General features: G+C 35.7%; 1 protein-coding gene across 2 annotated transcripts in view; it reads left to right on the top strand.

Moving 5' to 3' along the window:
- The window catches only part of slc4a10b (solute carrier family 4 member 10b), an 80,586-nt gene that overhangs the window by 37,798 nt on the left and 26,537 nt on the right, over nucleotides 1–16,251 (top strand). For both annotated transcript variants that reach the window (XM_016468859.1, XM_016468860.1), the window contains 7 exons: nucleotides 2,697–2,857; nucleotides 5,015–5,203; nucleotides 8,721–8,809; nucleotides 10,726–10,883; nucleotides 10,964–11,051; nucleotides 13,744–13,890; nucleotides 15,778–15,872. In XM_016468859.1, the coding sequence (XP_016324345.1) occupies nucleotides 2,697–2,857; nucleotides 5,015–5,203; nucleotides 8,721–8,809; nucleotides 10,726–10,883; nucleotides 10,964–11,051; nucleotides 13,744–13,890; nucleotides 15,778–15,872 (927 nt within the window). The remainder of the gene's footprint in view (nucleotides 1–2,696; nucleotides 2,858–5,014; nucleotides 5,204–8,720; nucleotides 8,810–10,725; nucleotides 10,884–10,963; nucleotides 11,052–13,743; nucleotides 13,891–15,777; nucleotides 15,873–16,251) is intronic.

Raw genomic sequence — 16,251 nt, 5'->3', positions numbered from 1 at the left:
TGCTCCTATGCCCTTATTTGGTCGTTCCTGTCCTCGTTGTGTGAATTTTTTCCAGCTGTGTTTATTAATTAGTTCATTTGCTCCCAGGTGTGTCCCATTGGTGTCTGTGTATTTATGGTGTTTCCCGTCGGCTGTTGTATGTCTTCCTTGAGTTAAATGGCGTCCCAGAAGTTCCTGTGTCTGTAAACCTTGTTTGTTGGATTAAAGTCTCAATCAATGTATTCTCCTGCGTCTCCTCGTTCTTCCCCCGCTGTGTGCATCGTGACAGAACAGCCGACCAGCAAAAAGTGAGCGGTGCCTCTTCTCCCCGTGTTTCTTTTCCGTTTTTCTTAAGTCTTTTGTTTTCCTGGTTTTTCCCCCTTGAAGTCTCCGCTCACTCCAGCCCACCGGCCGCGGCGTTCTCAAGCCCGCCGACCACACCTTTCACCCCGAACTTAGAGGGGAATCTAAGGAGAAGAAGGCAGTTGGTGCTAGTCCCTAGGCTAGCTCCAGTGTCGGCTCCAGCCCCAGAGCTCGCTCCAGTGCCGGCTCCTCGAAAGCGCTTCCCTGATCCCTGATCAGTTAAGCCCAGGGAGGGCTCCGGATCTCCAGTTAAGCCCAGGGAGGGCTCCTGATCCCCAGTTCAGCCCAGGAAGGGCTCCAGATCTCCTGTTAAGCCCACGGAGGGCTCCTGTTCCCGAGTATAGCCCACGGAGGGCTCCTGTTCCCGAGTTTAGCCCACGGAGGACTCCTGTCCCCGAGTATAACCCACGGAGGGCTCCTGTCCCCGAGTATAACCCACGGAGGGCTCCTGTCCCCGAGTTTAGCCCAGTGAGGGCTCCTGTCCCCGTGTTTAGCCCAAGGAGGGCTCTAGTCCCCGAGTTTAGCCCAGTGAGGGCTCCTGTCCCCGTGTTTAGCCCAAGGTGGGCTCTAGTCCCTGAATCTCCTCCAGAGCGCCCTCCAGAGTCAGCTCCTCCAGAGCGCCCTCAAATGCCCGTTCCTCCAGAGTGCCCTCAAGTGCCCGCTCCTCTAGAGCGCCCCCCAGAATTCCTAATTTTCCCCAAGAAATTTTTTTTTGGGGGGCATATGCCCGTGGCCGAGCCGGCTAAGGTCACGGAGGATCCGCAATGGCCTCCCGAATTGCCTGCTCCGCCATGGCCTCCGGACCTGCCTGATCCACCCTGGAGGCCTTCCTTGTCCCCGTCCTGCACCAGCCTCCAGGGCGCCCACCCCCCCTCCTCGGTGGAATTGTTACGGTGCGGGACGCGCCTTTCGGGAGGGGGGAGTAATGTCATGTGTTCTGTGTGTTGTGCTCCCCACGTGCTCCTATGCCCTTATTTGGTCGTTCCTGTCCTCGTTGTGTGAATTTTTTCCAGCTGTGTTTAATTAGTTCATTTGCTCCCAGGTGTGTCCCATTGGTGTCTGTGTATTTATGGTGTGTTCTGCCCCTTGTTTCCTGTCGGCTGTTATGTTTTCCTTGAGTTAAATGTCATCCCAGAAGTTCCTGTGTCTGTAAACTTTGTTTGTTGGATTAAAGTCTCAAAGTATTCTCCTGCGTCTCTTCGTACCTCCACCGCTGTGTGCATCGTGACGATAACATATTATTCAAACTTAAACTAAAATCAAAATAAAAACTAAAATGATATGATATTAGAAAAGACAACTAAGTGTAGTAAAAACATCACACAGGAGTACATTTACATATTTTGTCATATGACCAATGCATGTGACAAGAAACCCCAAGAACAGGAAATGGCATTACAAAATGGCCCTCATGGAAATGCACCAAGGTCAGTACATGCAAATCTGTAAAAAAAAACAAAAACTGATATTTCCGCTTGTTTGGGCTATGCATGATTAGTTCAGATTCATAATAAATGCACAAATTACATTTTTAAAGCACTTGACACATGAGCTTTAAACTATTTTTAAAAGATTTCTGCTTTTCTCCATCTCAGCACTCTTTATTTGTTATTAGCCCACAAATAATGAATCAATATTTTGACATCACGCGATAATGCGCAGTGTTTTTCAGAGATTGATTCTTGGCTGCTCTCATGTGTTTTGAGAGCATGAGTGATGTTTAATGCATTAAATCTGTTGAGCAGCGCTATTCCAAGAGAGCTGAGGTTATATAATGTAATAGTCTGCTAAATGACTAAATGTAATGTAAATGTAAATATAAAGAAGCATTGTTTTGTACGATTTGTACGAGAGCTTCATATGAAAGTTATGCTCTTAATTCTGAAATGTATCTTGGAGCTCTTATTTTCCACAGACATTGGTATTCTGGCTGCATTTATGGTTGTTTTTAAAGAAATAGTTCACCCAAAAATGAAAATTTGCTGACAATTCATTCACTCTCAGGCCATGCAAGATGTAGATGAGTTTGTTTCTCCATCAGAACAGATTTGGAGAAATGTAGCATTCCATCACTTGCTCACCAATGGATCCTCTGCAGTGAATGGGTGCCGTCAGAATGAGAGTCCAAACAGCTGATAAAAACATCACAATAATCAACAAGTAATCCACAGCACTCCAGTCTGTTTGGACTCTCATTCTGATAATGAATGTAATGCTACATTTCTCCAAATCAGTTCTGATGAAGAAACAAACTCATCTACATCTTGGATGGCTTGAGGACGAGTACATTACAGCAAATTTTCTTTTTTTTGAGTGAACTATTCCTTTAACCATGTCTGTGTCTCATTGTCCAGGTGGCTGAAGTTTGAAGAGGACGTGGAGGATGGAGGTGAGCGCTGGAGTAAACCGTACGTTGCGACGCTCTCTCTGCACAGTCTCTTTGAGCTGCGGAGCTGCATCATCAACGGCACCGTCATGCTGGACATGAGAGCTAGCTCTCTGGAGGAGATTGCAGGTTGTGTTTTATACTAAAGAAATGCAACATATGGTCGTAGAACTGATTTCAATAGAAACACATTGGGCTTTTGGGTGAAATCTTTCATTTCTAGGTCACATTTAACCCAAAAATCTATAAAAAAGCCAAAAAACGGAGAAAAGACATTAAGCGTTTTTTGGTTAATTTTTGCATTGAGACATCATTTTTATGAGAATTGCAGTTCCCCAAATAATTCTCATTAATGCAAAGAAATCCCATTCTTTAGTACTGTAATGTGAATAAAATTGTAAACTGTTTATACATCATTGTAGTATTTGCTGAACTGTCTTTATACTAATTTAACTTTTAAAAATGAAATTGTATTCTAGCAATACAGTAAAAATCGCAGTGTACAAATGAGAATCACTATTGAGAATAATTAATTCTAGAAAATGTAAAAATAAAACATGCATTACGGTAATGAGAGTTTTTGGAAAATGTGATTGAAAATCATTTAAAAATGCAAAAAAAAAAAAGGAAGAAATAGTGGTCATAAAAATAGACTTAATTTTCATTTTGTAAAATATAATTTGTTGTTTTTCCTGTTTTGATTGCATGGCGAACTGTGACCTGAACATGTTTCCCTTTCATTCTTTCCTGTGCTCATAAAATGTTTGCTATTTCTGGTCAAATTAGCTTCCATTGTCAAATTAGCACGTTGTAATAGGACGTGTCAGTGCTCATATGCCGCTGAGGAACACCTTAAACTGAGTTTTACACTTTAATCTCTGTGGGATTTGTGTAAGAAAGCTCAAGCCATATGCACAGACTCACAGTGTTTAAAGCTCAGGTAATTGGCACATATGTACAAGGTTCTAGTGTTCAGTGTTCAGCTTATGAGCGTCAGTATTTCATGAGTTGAGCATGAGAGAGAGTTGCATATTCAGTTGGATACGGAGGGGGAAAAAAAAAAATATATATGCATGTATAACCTGAAAAATAGATAGAATGATGAATTCTACAACACACTTTGACCTTTTGTGACAACAATATCGGGGCATGTTGTCACAAAAGGTCTAAGTGTGTTGTAGAATTAATCATTCTATCTGTATACGAACTGTATTTTTTGAATGTAATTTCAATGCAGAACAAGCCTCTAGAGGTGAGTGTGCTGTGGAAATTGTCTTTATCGCTTAGTGTCAGTCATGAATTATACAGTGTTTGCACCTCACTCTCTTAAGCATGTGAATTTTGCATTACTCAAAACTGTTGTGTATCTTCCGGATCTCTGAGCAGCTGCTCCATCGCTTGTCATCAACATCTATGTCAGTTTCTTGATGCAGAGTTCAAGGAACATCTGCGAAATAGACACAGATGAGGTTTTTGCCAAACATTTAGCACAGATTAGCCATTTAAAGATCACATCAGCTCTGTATTAAGACGGCACTGGCCAGACATATGCTGTGTTAAGAATTCATCATTCTATTTATTATTCAGGTTCGAAGTGAATAATTAACACTTTGGTGGCAAATATGAATATAGCATTCGGATGAAAAATTTAAGGGGGTCTGAATACTTTCCGTACCCACTGTATACTGCTGCACATCTGTGCCAATTTTCACGTTTTAGTATAAAGTTACTATAAACATGTAAAAAGATCATCTAAATGACATCAGATTATTGCCAAATTGTTAATATTCCATGGTGATGTTACAAGTGTGATATTTATATTGATTCTGTCACGGGATGATTCAAGAAACAAAATGATCCAAGTGCATTTTTTTAGTGATCCAAACAGTAATCCAAAACAGGGAAAAACACAAGATAATCGGAGCCATGAACACATAACAGCAAAAGCGAGACTGAAGCCCTTGGGAGCAGAGTGAGGGGAACCATGGGAAATGCAGTCCAGTTAAAACAAACACAAAGTCCAAAAGAGTGCCCTCTGATGGCTCTTAAGGGCACTCGAGCAGAAGACTGTGACAGATTATATCCATTAAATTCTTAATTTATATCCATTAAATTCTTTAAAAAATGTTTACATATTTTAATTTTAAAAATATTTATGTATTAACATTTTGAAAAAATAAGATGTGTGTGTGTGTGTGTGTGTGTGTGTGTGTTTTTTAGGCCTGTAATAATGCATTTTATCTTCTGCTGCTGATCATTTGTGATGTTGTATGTTGAATTTCTTAGAAATGGTGCTGGACCAACAGGAAGTGGCTGGGCATCTTGAAGAGGATGTCAGGAAGAAGATCAAAGAGGCTCTTCTGAAGCAGCACCATCACCAGAACCAGAAGAAACTGGCCAATCGGATTCCCATCGTCCGCTCTTTCGCCGACATCGGCAAGAGGCAGTCTGATACAAACTGCATGGACAAAAACGGTATTGATTTGCCCTTGCGCAGAAAATAAAGGAGGTTGCCGGTCTGATTCTGCAAATGACATCAAAACTATATACTACTACAGGTTAAAAGTTTGGATTCAGTAAATGAATATGAAATGAGTGTTATTATGAGCAAGGATGCATTAAATTGATCAAAAGTTTATAATGTCTTCATTGAAGGATCATGTGACTGGAGTAATGATGCTGAAAATCCAGCTTTGATCACAGCAATAAATTACATTCTACAGTATATTCAAATAGAAAACAGTTATTTTAAATTGTAACAATATGGCACAATTTAAATGATTTTGAAGTATTTTTGATCACATAAATGCAGCCTTGATGAGCATATGAGACTTCTTTCAAAAACATTAAACAATCTTAACAACCAAATTTAAATAAATATTTATAATTTTATTTTATGTATATATTTATATTTATAAATATTTGTGTTTTTAAAATATTTATTTATCGATTACAAATTGGAAAAATAAGATGAGTTGGAAATGGAACAATAATTTAGGCTGTTTACTTATTTAATGCAGTTGTCACTTCTGAAACTTTCATTAGAAATCTGTCACTCCCAAAAATCAACTCGCACATCTCAGTGTTGTCTTGTCTCCTCCTTATATGTATGTATGTATGTGTGTGTGTGTGTGTGTGTGTGTGTGTGTGTGTGTGTGTGACAGGCGCTTCATCTCATCTCTTTAAGTCTCCTCTGTGGCGATCAATTGTTTGTGATGGGAATGATGGGCAGGTCTCATCCTGTTCTCCATGTTGGCCTCTGTGCTGCTCACCTCTCCCTCCTCCATCCTCCACATCCACCCACCCAAACCAGAACCCCACCGCCTCCTTCAGCCTAGACAGAGACGACGGCTTGGATCCAGGCAACTTTTAACTTGAGAGACTTTCCCTTCTGCTCTAGTGCTTCCTAAAACATAACGTGTGAAGGTGGTTATCTCAACGGATAGGTTGCACGTGGTAAACAAAATGTAGTCTAAAATGCTGAGACGGGCTGTGAGAATGCATGATTCTCTGAGATTATATTAATAACAAATAGCAAACGTTGTTAAGCTAAAAACCTCTTCAATAGCCATGGCTGGATTCATTTAGTTGCTTGTTCCTCTAAAGGTGATTGTGAAGTTTTGCTGAAGCAACAAGCCACTCATAATTTACAGTACACTGAAAAAAATATGATGTAGAATTAGTTTTTTCTCAGAAATTGCTGGAGAATTTCACAATTAAAGAAAGACTGAAATAGTGTTTTCTTGTAAAATGTAATCCAAAAATCTTTGTTTTATTTATAGCTTTTACAAATTTGAAAATCAACTATATATAAGCTTTCTTAAGAAGCAATTTATTTTATTATAATTATATAATAAAAATTATGATTAAGTGAACTGGCACAAAAACAAGGATATATGTTAGGGAGTTAGTGACATTCTTATGTTAATATACATACTGTATATGCATAAAATGATACACAAGAAGTTCTAGGAATTATGTGATGATTCAAATGAATCATTTTGCTGAACCAGTTCATTAAAATGAACTCTCTGAATGTATTGAATCAATAAAATTAATCCAAACTTTTTTTTTTTGAGAGGGAGATATTCTAAGATACTGCATTGAGATAATGTCAGAATGATCATACTTATGAAATTGATGCACATAAACGGCACCAAAATAATAATCACTGGTGAGACGCTTTCCTTTAAGTACATTTAGTTTGTGTGGACTGTCAGTCTTAATATGTTAATATACATAAATGCATAAAATGATGCACAGAAAGTTCCAGGAACTAAAATGAGTGTTGATTTAAAGAATCATTTTGCAGAACAAGTTCATTAAAATAAACTGCCTGAATGAATCGACTCACTAAAATGAATCCAAACATTTTTTTGAGACTGAGATATTCTAATATACTGCATTCATGTCATGGCAGAGACAAGTGCATATGAACAACATCAAAATGTTATAGTCACTGGTGAGAAGTACTTTAAGTTTGTGTGTTGAGTTCATGAAGAACTAGACATTAAAAATCAACAGAAAAATATAAAACTATTAATTTACATGTTGATTATAGAAACAACATATTTTATGTTTATTGCATAATATGTATATGTTTACAAATATTTAAGCAGTTTGAGATCATAGGGAAACTTTGCAGTGCCAAAGAGGTTTTTTGGTGCAATTAGCTTGTATCAATTTTCTGATTGGTAGAAATTTCTCTGAAGAATCATGGGTAATGTAGTTTTTCACCAGGAATTCCACTTTTAAACACAATTATTGTTAAAATAATGTAGGGTGATGGTTTCAACAAAAGCGTATACCATCGATTAACAGCCTTGTAACTCATAGTAGATATGTCTTTAATGGTTTATGAGATAGCTTTAAAATCAGTTCCTTATGGAGAAAATGAATGGGATTGTTGCATTCTATTGGATGACAGAACTGCATTTCCCATGATTCTCTTTGGCTGCACAAGGATAAAATACAGAGTAAAGTGTCAATTAGGCACCTAATGCACATCCTTTCCTCTTGGTTTTAGCACAAATGCCAAACAAAGCTTACAAATTTCCAATACACATGTTTTTTTCTGCACAAAAACATGACTAGCTATGGCTTTTAAGTACTTGAATGCAGCAACATTCATGCAACTGAAAAATGTAGTTAAAGTTAGTAGCATTGTTTCTTTTAGTTTGTTTAGTTTACTTAAGACTGATGCTAAATTGATTCATTTACATTCATGCATTATGCATTTTGTCCAAAGGAATTTACAAAATAAAAGCAAATGTAAACAGCATAAGTGTGAATTTAGTGTTATACAATTTGCCCCAGTAGATAAGCAGTGTAATTTGGCAGATAAATGACATGATATTGCACTGTGTGAGGAAGGTGAAGGCTATATTGAATATTCATCACCTCTATACAGGGCTTATGTTTAGGAAGATTGCCAGCTTCCCACACGCTAACGCTAACGCATGAAGTGTACCAGACCCTTCGTTCTGTGCCGTGCAGATGCACAGAGCATCATTAGTACTGTAATTCATGCAGAGCTGAGCCAAAACTGCATTAAAACAGCAGCGAGCATGACTAATAAACACAAATCTGTTCATGCCATGTGAGATGCTCTCTTAACTAAGGGCTTTGGTGCTGTTTCATGCGCTGAAAGCTGCTTTAGCTGCCTTTAGAGTAGAGCGCAATCGAGTTTCCATAAAGTGATGCTTGGTGATTTATTTATATCCATTTTTGAAGGCAAACATGTGAAGTTAGTAGGAGCCATCGTCTCTCTGCTCATTATGTCTCTTCATGGATGTAGTAATCAGTAGTGATGGTCAAAACACATCTGAGATCATGACAGACCTCCATTAAAATCATTCTCTCCTACCAATCCATAAACACAATCATTTCAGTCTGCTACATTTAATACAGCCGATGCTTATGCTGCGTTCCATTCATCGGCTGATTAACACTGATTAGTATTGATTGATTGATAGTCTCTCTCTGTCTGCAGGTCAGATGATTCCACCGCAGTCTCAACCACTGACCACAGAGGGCAAGAATGACGTGAGCCGTGAAAACAGTGCTGTGGACTTCAGCAAGGTAATGATGCACAACTTGTCAAAAGTTTGGAAGCATTACGATGTTTTTAATGAAGTCTCTTTTGCTCACCAAGGCTGCATGCATGTGCTCAAATTTACAGTAAAGCTGCAATATTGTGGAATATATTGCAATTTAAATGAAGTGTTTTCTATTTTAATATATTTTAAAATGCAATTTATTCTTGTGATGCAAAGCTGAATTTTCAGGATCCTTACTCCAGTCTTCAGTGTCACATGATCCTTCAGAAATCATTCTGATATGCTGATTTGCAGCTGATTATTATCAATGGTGAAAACAGTCGTGCTGCTTAATATTTATGCAGAAACCATGATATACAACCATTCAAATGTGTAGGGTGTGTGTTTAGTAGAAATGAAGGCTTTTATTCAGTAAATATGTATTAAATTGATCAAAAGTGATAATAAAAACATTTATGTTACAAAAGATTCTATTTATAAATAAATGCTGTTCTTTTGAATTTTCTATTCATCAAGAAAGCTGAAAATAAAATGTTTCCACAAAATATTAAGCAGCAAAAACCATTTTTAACATGAATAATGTGACACTGAAGACTGCAGTAATGATGCTGAAAATTCAGCTTTGCATCACAGGAATAAATTACATTTTAAATATATATTCAAATAGAAAACATCTATTTTAAATTGTAATAATATTTCACAATATTACAAGTTTTACTGTATTTTTAAGCAAATAAATTCAGGATTTTTGAGCATAAGAGACTTCTTTCAAAAGCATTAAAACTTTTAAAAGGTAGTTTAAATAACCAGATATTTTATTGTACAAAAAACAAAAGCGTAACAAATCATTTTAAAAATCATTATTTTATCACCAATTACATGTATTTTCTTGATAAATGTAATATATAATGTAGAATTCTACAAACATGCATTTATTTCCATACATTTTATGGACGTTCTTAATTTTTTCTTTGCAAAAGCACGAATCTTACTGCATTTTATAGTGAAATGTCCTGTTAATTCTACAGTATATAAATATTTCACCATATTTGGTTTAGCAACTTAAAGACTTTTACAGTGTGACATGTCTTGCAGTTCAGTGCAGTACACAGAGGTCTGTGTGTTTTCTCAGAAGCGCTTCCGTCTGCCGTCTGTCTGTTCTGGGAAGAGGGATTATGCTTCAAACACACTGTGGTTGAAACCCTCTTTACCTGACATTAGACTGTTCTGTTTCTTGCATTAAGTGGGTATAGTGTTGTGATCCAATGAACAGATGAGAGAGCGGCTGCGGTGCTGTCAGGGGTCACAGGGGTCGTGATGAAATGCTGCAATAATATAGAGAGTAATATTATGAAATCTTACACAACACATGGCCTTTGCATTATGCAAACATACATAATCTCTTTGGTTCTGTACATCATTTTGACCTTTGACCCTAAACCAGCCTAAGAACGCATTTCCATAGGAACCAGAATTCCAGAATTTTACAAAGAGCTTTATGGATTTGTTTTTCATGCTTTTTAATATTCCATATCCAGATGTGAAAATCACTTAGAATCCTAGATATGGATGGGTTGCATAATTATGGCTTGAAAATACTGAGGTTAGGTTTTTTTTTTCTATTATTGAGGTACTGTTATAGTTTTTATTTATATTTTTATTTTTAAATAACATTTTGATTTACATTTTTTTTTAGATTTTCATTAAAATTGTAGTTAAAATTTGAGTAATTTTGTTGTGTTTTTGTCTTTTTTTTTTAAAGAACATCTATATAACTGCTAAAGTATTCAATTTACAGATGGCTCAACTTTTAAAATCTATTTAGTCTGTATAATAAGGTCTGTATAATGAACCTGTTCAAAACATCCATGCCAGGCTTTGTTCTCCGTGTGCATGTGCATTTCAGTAACCTGACTCTGCATAATGATTTGTGTGTAGATAGACCTGCACTTCATGAAGAAGATTCCTCCGGGTGCAGAGGCCTCTAATGTTTTGGTTGGAGAGCTGGAGTTTCTGGACAGGCCTGTCGTGGCATTTGTCCGCCTCTCTCCTGCTGTACTGCTGAACGGCCTGGCAGAGGTGCCCATTACCACCAGGTGAGCATAGAACTGGACGTTTTAGTCTATATTGATAACCTGACACCAGTTCCATTACTGTTTTGTGGCTGATCTGTCAGGTTCCTGTTCATCCTGCTGGGGCCTCTGGGTAAAGGACCACAATATCACGAGATTGGCAGATCAATTGCTACTTTAATGACAGATGAGGTAAGAGGGCATACAGTTGTTTACAGCTTTTAACAAAGTACTCTTGTGTTCACTTTTTATCTTTGATCCAGAGGCATTTAGAATCATCCAAAATCAATTTGAAAAAAGCTAAGAGTTCTAATTCTAAATTCTGATTAAATGAGCTGCATTTATGAAAATGAAAGTCTGAGCTGTCAACTTGAAATTATTGAATCAAATAATTGATCATATATTTGAAAAATATTTTGATATGTATATTTTAAAAAATGTTGTCATTCCGATTTCTGTCATTTGATCTAACGGGAATTTTTAGAGTGACACAAACCAACTAATTAGTTATTAAAAAGGAAAGTCTACTTACATAAAGTTGTCAACTTGAAAATATTTGATTCAATAATTGATTTTTTTTTTATATGTGACCCTGGACCACAAAACCAGCCATAAGTAGCACGGGTATATTTGTAGCAATAGCCAATAATACATAGCATTGATAAATTCTTTTATGCCAAAAATCATTAGGATATTAAGCAGAGATCATGTTCCATGAAGATATTTTGTAAATTTCTACCGTAAATTTATTAGTAATATGCATTGCTAAGAACTTCATTTGGACCATTTTAAAGGCGATTTTCTCAATATTTTGATATTTTTTGCACCCTCAGATTCCAGATTTTCAAATAGTTGTATCTCACCCAAATATTGCCCTATCCTAATAAACCATACATCAATGGAAAGCAGATGATGTATAAATCTCAATTTCAAAAAGTTGACCCTTATGACTGGTTTTGTGGTCCAGGGTCACATATTATACTTACTTGTTGTTTATATTTAATTTTTGTTATATTCATAATTTTATACTTTCTAAAATTGTATCATCCCAGTTTCTGTAATTTGATCTAACAGTAAATTTTTAGAGAGATACAAAACAATTAATACCACAGAAAACCTAACAGAGTTCATCAAATCAATCAAAAACTATGTCACTTCTTGGAAGATTATATAATTTAGGAACTGGCTTCTGTTAATTAAAGAATGAATGGAAATGGAATAACATACAAAATAATTATCTATCAACACAATATTCAAAGGAGAAAGCTATTTTGTTTGATACGTTTCAATTAGAGAAAGAAAAAAAATGAAGAAACACCAAGGATATTTCTTTAAAAAAAAAAAAAAAAAAGTTTTTGTCATCCGCTCAAACCAAGGTTAAATAATTTAAAATTTGCTTTAAATAATTAAACATGTATTAACTCAAACATGCTAAAAGAAATTTATTGTGATTTACATAAAAAAAACTCTTACGAGAGACATGAAACTGTACTACATGGAAGGAATGACCCATTAATATTAATAAATGTAACTCAATATTGAACATTTCTATCTTTTATCATATAATTGTTGCTTTGCATTGTATGTAAAAACACCTTACAAATTCCCAGCGTTGAGTGGCTAATTGCTTGAATCAACTGGATTTCATGCAGACTGAAGCGTTCTTCTCACAGAGATGAGAGCACTGGAGACTCCTGAGGTCTTTCACAGCTCAGCAGATTCTCTCTCACTTAGTCTCTGAGGTGCAGAGGAGACTTACAGAACAGCCATAATAACATGCAAATGACTGCTAATTAGCCAGAAAACCACCCTCGTGCCAAGCTGCTGCTTGATGTTGCTAAGGCATCATCTTAAGACATTATTGAAGAGCGTGAAAATGTGAATATGTACTTTTCTACCGGGCTTCCAGTATATGAAGTCTTAAAGAAATAGCTTGTCTTAGAATGAAAATCATTTATTTACTGCGTTGTTTTCTTTCTTTCATGAAACACAAACAGAATAATGGAATAATAATGTCCAAAATGTTTCAGTGCGTTTTTTCCTCTGAATTCTGAGTTTAGATCTCGCAATTCTGACCTTTTTTTTTTGAGTTTATATCTTTCAATTCTGAATTTTGTTCTGTGAATTCTGAGTTTACATCTCGCAATTCTGACTTTTTTTTTTTTTTTTAGTTTATCCTTCAATTCTGACTTTTTTTTCTTGGAATTCTGAGTTTACATCTCACAATTCTGACTTTTCTCAAAATTAATATTTTAATTTTTTGCAATTCTGACTTTTTTCTCAGAATTATGAGTTTCCATCTCATAATTTTGACTTTTCTCAAAATTCAGAGTTAAATCTCGTAATTCTGACTTTTTATTATCAGAATTGATTTGAATTTTACATCTTGCAGTTCTACGCTTTTTTCTTAGCATTATTAGTTTACATCTTTTTGATGTAAAAAACTTTTTTTCCTCGGAATTCTGAGTTTGCATCTCGCAGTTCTGACTGTTTTTCTGAGAATTCTGAGTTTACATGATCAATCCTAACTTTTCTCGGGATTTTGAGTTTACGTCTCAGAGTTTACTGTATATCTCACAATTGTTGTTGTTTTTTTTTTTTGCAATTTTGTTTCCGCCATGAAATAGAAAAAATATTAAAGGTAATTGTGACTTTTTATCGTATAATTCTGACTTTTCATTGCAATTGCGAGTTTATGTCACAAATGACTTTTTTTCCAGAATATATATTTATAGAAATAGAAATAGAAATGAAAAATATAAATATTTATATAAAAAAAGGTCAGGAATTTTGAGATATGAACTTAATTTTATGCTTTATTTTGTGGTGGAAATCAATATCCATACATTTTTGACTAAGAATGTTCTGGTTTTGTCTTTTGTAGGTTTTCCATGATGTGGCCTATAAAGCTAAAGACCGCAATGATCTGATTGCAGGAATTGATGAATTTCTTGACCAAGTTACAGTTCTGCCACCGGGAGAATGGGACCCGTCCATCAGGATAGAGCCGCCAAAAAACGTCCCGTCCCAGGTCAGTGAAACAGAAACTACTGTATTAACCAGAGAAACTTACAGTAAGACAACACAGAGCTGAAGTAGGATAGAAAACAGAAGGATTGAAGTTAAAGAAAACTCTTAGTCAAAAGACTAAATATGTGACCCTGGACCACAAAACCAGTCATAAGGGTCAATTTTTTGAAATTGAGATTTATACATGATCTGAAAGCTGAATAAATAAGCTTTCCATTGGTGTATGGTTTGTACATGTATTTGTACAACTATTTGAAAATCTGGAATCTGAGGGTGCAAAAAAATCTAAATATTGAGAAAAACGGCTTTAAAGTTGTCCAAATTAAGTTCTTAGCAATGCATATTACTAATCAAAAATTAAGTTTTGATATATTTACGGTAGGAAATTTACAAAATATCTTCATGGAACATGATCTTTACTTAATATGCTAATGATTTTTGGCATAAAAGAAAAATTGATAATTTTGACCCATACAATGTTTTTTTGGCTATTACTAAAAATATACCCCAGCGACTTAAGACTGCTTTTGTGCTCCAGGGTCACATATGTGTTTCTCATGATCTTAAAAGGCTTTTGATCTAAAGATCTTGAAATAGTTAAATGTATGTAGACGAATGCAAATTGTGCATAAATATGAATTTTTGTGCAAATTGAAAATTTGAATTACATTGACAGGAATGAGGTGCAGTGCTTAGTGAGGGAAAAGCATCATGAAGTGCACATCACTCATATTCCTCCTTCAAAAGTGTTTAAAAGTATGCCATGGCTTTATTGTGGTTAATATAAAATGAAAAACTGTTTGCTAAGTCAAAGTCAGTGTTTTCTGCCACATGTGTATGTACAGTAAGTCATGTGATGTAATGCACATGATTTATAAAAGCACAGCTGGCTGTGAGTCTCCATCTGGTTATAAAGATTAAAATGGAGCATTTGCTGTTGAATCTCTATCTAGAAAATATTGAAGAGAGGATTAACACTGTACTGTGAGAGAAAAGAGTGAAAACTGACCCTTTTTCAGTGCTGTTCAATGAGATAAGAGCAGCATTCATCTGAGGAACCACTGAGCATACAGTGATTCATCTGAACCCTGATGATCTAAATGATTTGTTTGACATGCCCCCTGAGATTTTAAACGCTTTAATGAGATAATCGACCCCAAAATTACAATTCTGGCATTATTTACTTGCTGTAATGCTGTCCCAAACCAGCATGACTTGTTTCTACCACGGAATACAAAAAGAAGACATTTTTGGGGAGCTTGTCTTTAAAAATAAGCACAAGAAAATCCTTTACACTACTGTTTAATATTTACATTAAGCAAGGATGAATTAAATTAGTCACAAGTGATAGTAAAGGCATTTATAAGCAGCAAATCAGCATATTAGAATGATTTCTGACGGATCATGTGACACTGAAGATTGGAGCAAGGATGCTGAAAATCCAGCTTTGATCACAGAAATAAATTACATTTCACAATATATTAACATATAAGACAGTTATTTTCAAATGTAATAATATTTCACAATTTTACTGTATTTTTGATCAAATAAATGCAGCCTGGATGAGCATACGATATTTCAACAAACATTAAAAAATCTTACCAACCAAAAACTTCTTTAGAACAGCATCACGGTGAGTAAATGATTCAACTATGCAGTGTAATTACAACTATAAATTAGTTTAATAAATGCAAGTAACACAAGACCAATCATAATTCAGTATGCAGATGTTATGATGACATCATAGCTGGCTAAAAACAAATGTTTGCATGTTGAAATAATTGCAGTAGTTTAATATGTACAGTCACAGATTTAGAACCAACACTAAGCAGAACGTCTGAGGAATATCACTGCAAACACTCCTCTGTCTGTGTGTCTGATATAACAGGAGAAGAGAAAGATCCCTGCAGTGCCTAATGGAGAGCTGGCAGAGCCGGAGGAACATGGTGGACACGGAGGCCCTGAGCTGCAGCGCACCGGGAGGTCAGTCTGGAGTGTGTGTGTGTGTGTGTGTGAGTGTGTAGACACATCACAATCACATTTCAGTTTGTGTGAAAGCCTTCGAAAATAAAAATCATAAATGAGATCGTTTTAATATCTCCTTTTAGAGGAAATGGAGGTGTTTGCCGAAGACTCCTGCTTTTTAGATGCTTTTTTTTTTTTTCCTGTGTCCTCTAGAATCTCAGAAGAGATTTTAATTTAATCTTAACAGCTGTGCCTAGAAACCAAAGTGAATATGGAATCTTTAATCAATGTGAAAACATTTATCATGAATTTGTTTCCAAATTATCTGAGCTGTTATTCACATTTTATTGATCTATACTCATATTTTTTTAAATTAATTTGACACATTTTTGTATTA

Source organism: Sinocyclocheilus anshuiensis, unplaced genomic scaffold (assembly GCF_001515605.1).
Source record: "Sinocyclocheilus anshuiensis isolate Anshui unplaced genomic scaffold, SAMN03320099.WGS_v1.1 scaffold680, whole genome shotgun sequence".
NCBI lineage: Eukaryota > Metazoa > Chordata > Actinopteri > Cypriniformes > Cyprinidae > Sinocyclocheilus > Sinocyclocheilus anshuiensis.
Note: the sequence above shows the minus strand (reverse complement) of the source record. Positions and strands in the feature narration are given on the sequence as shown.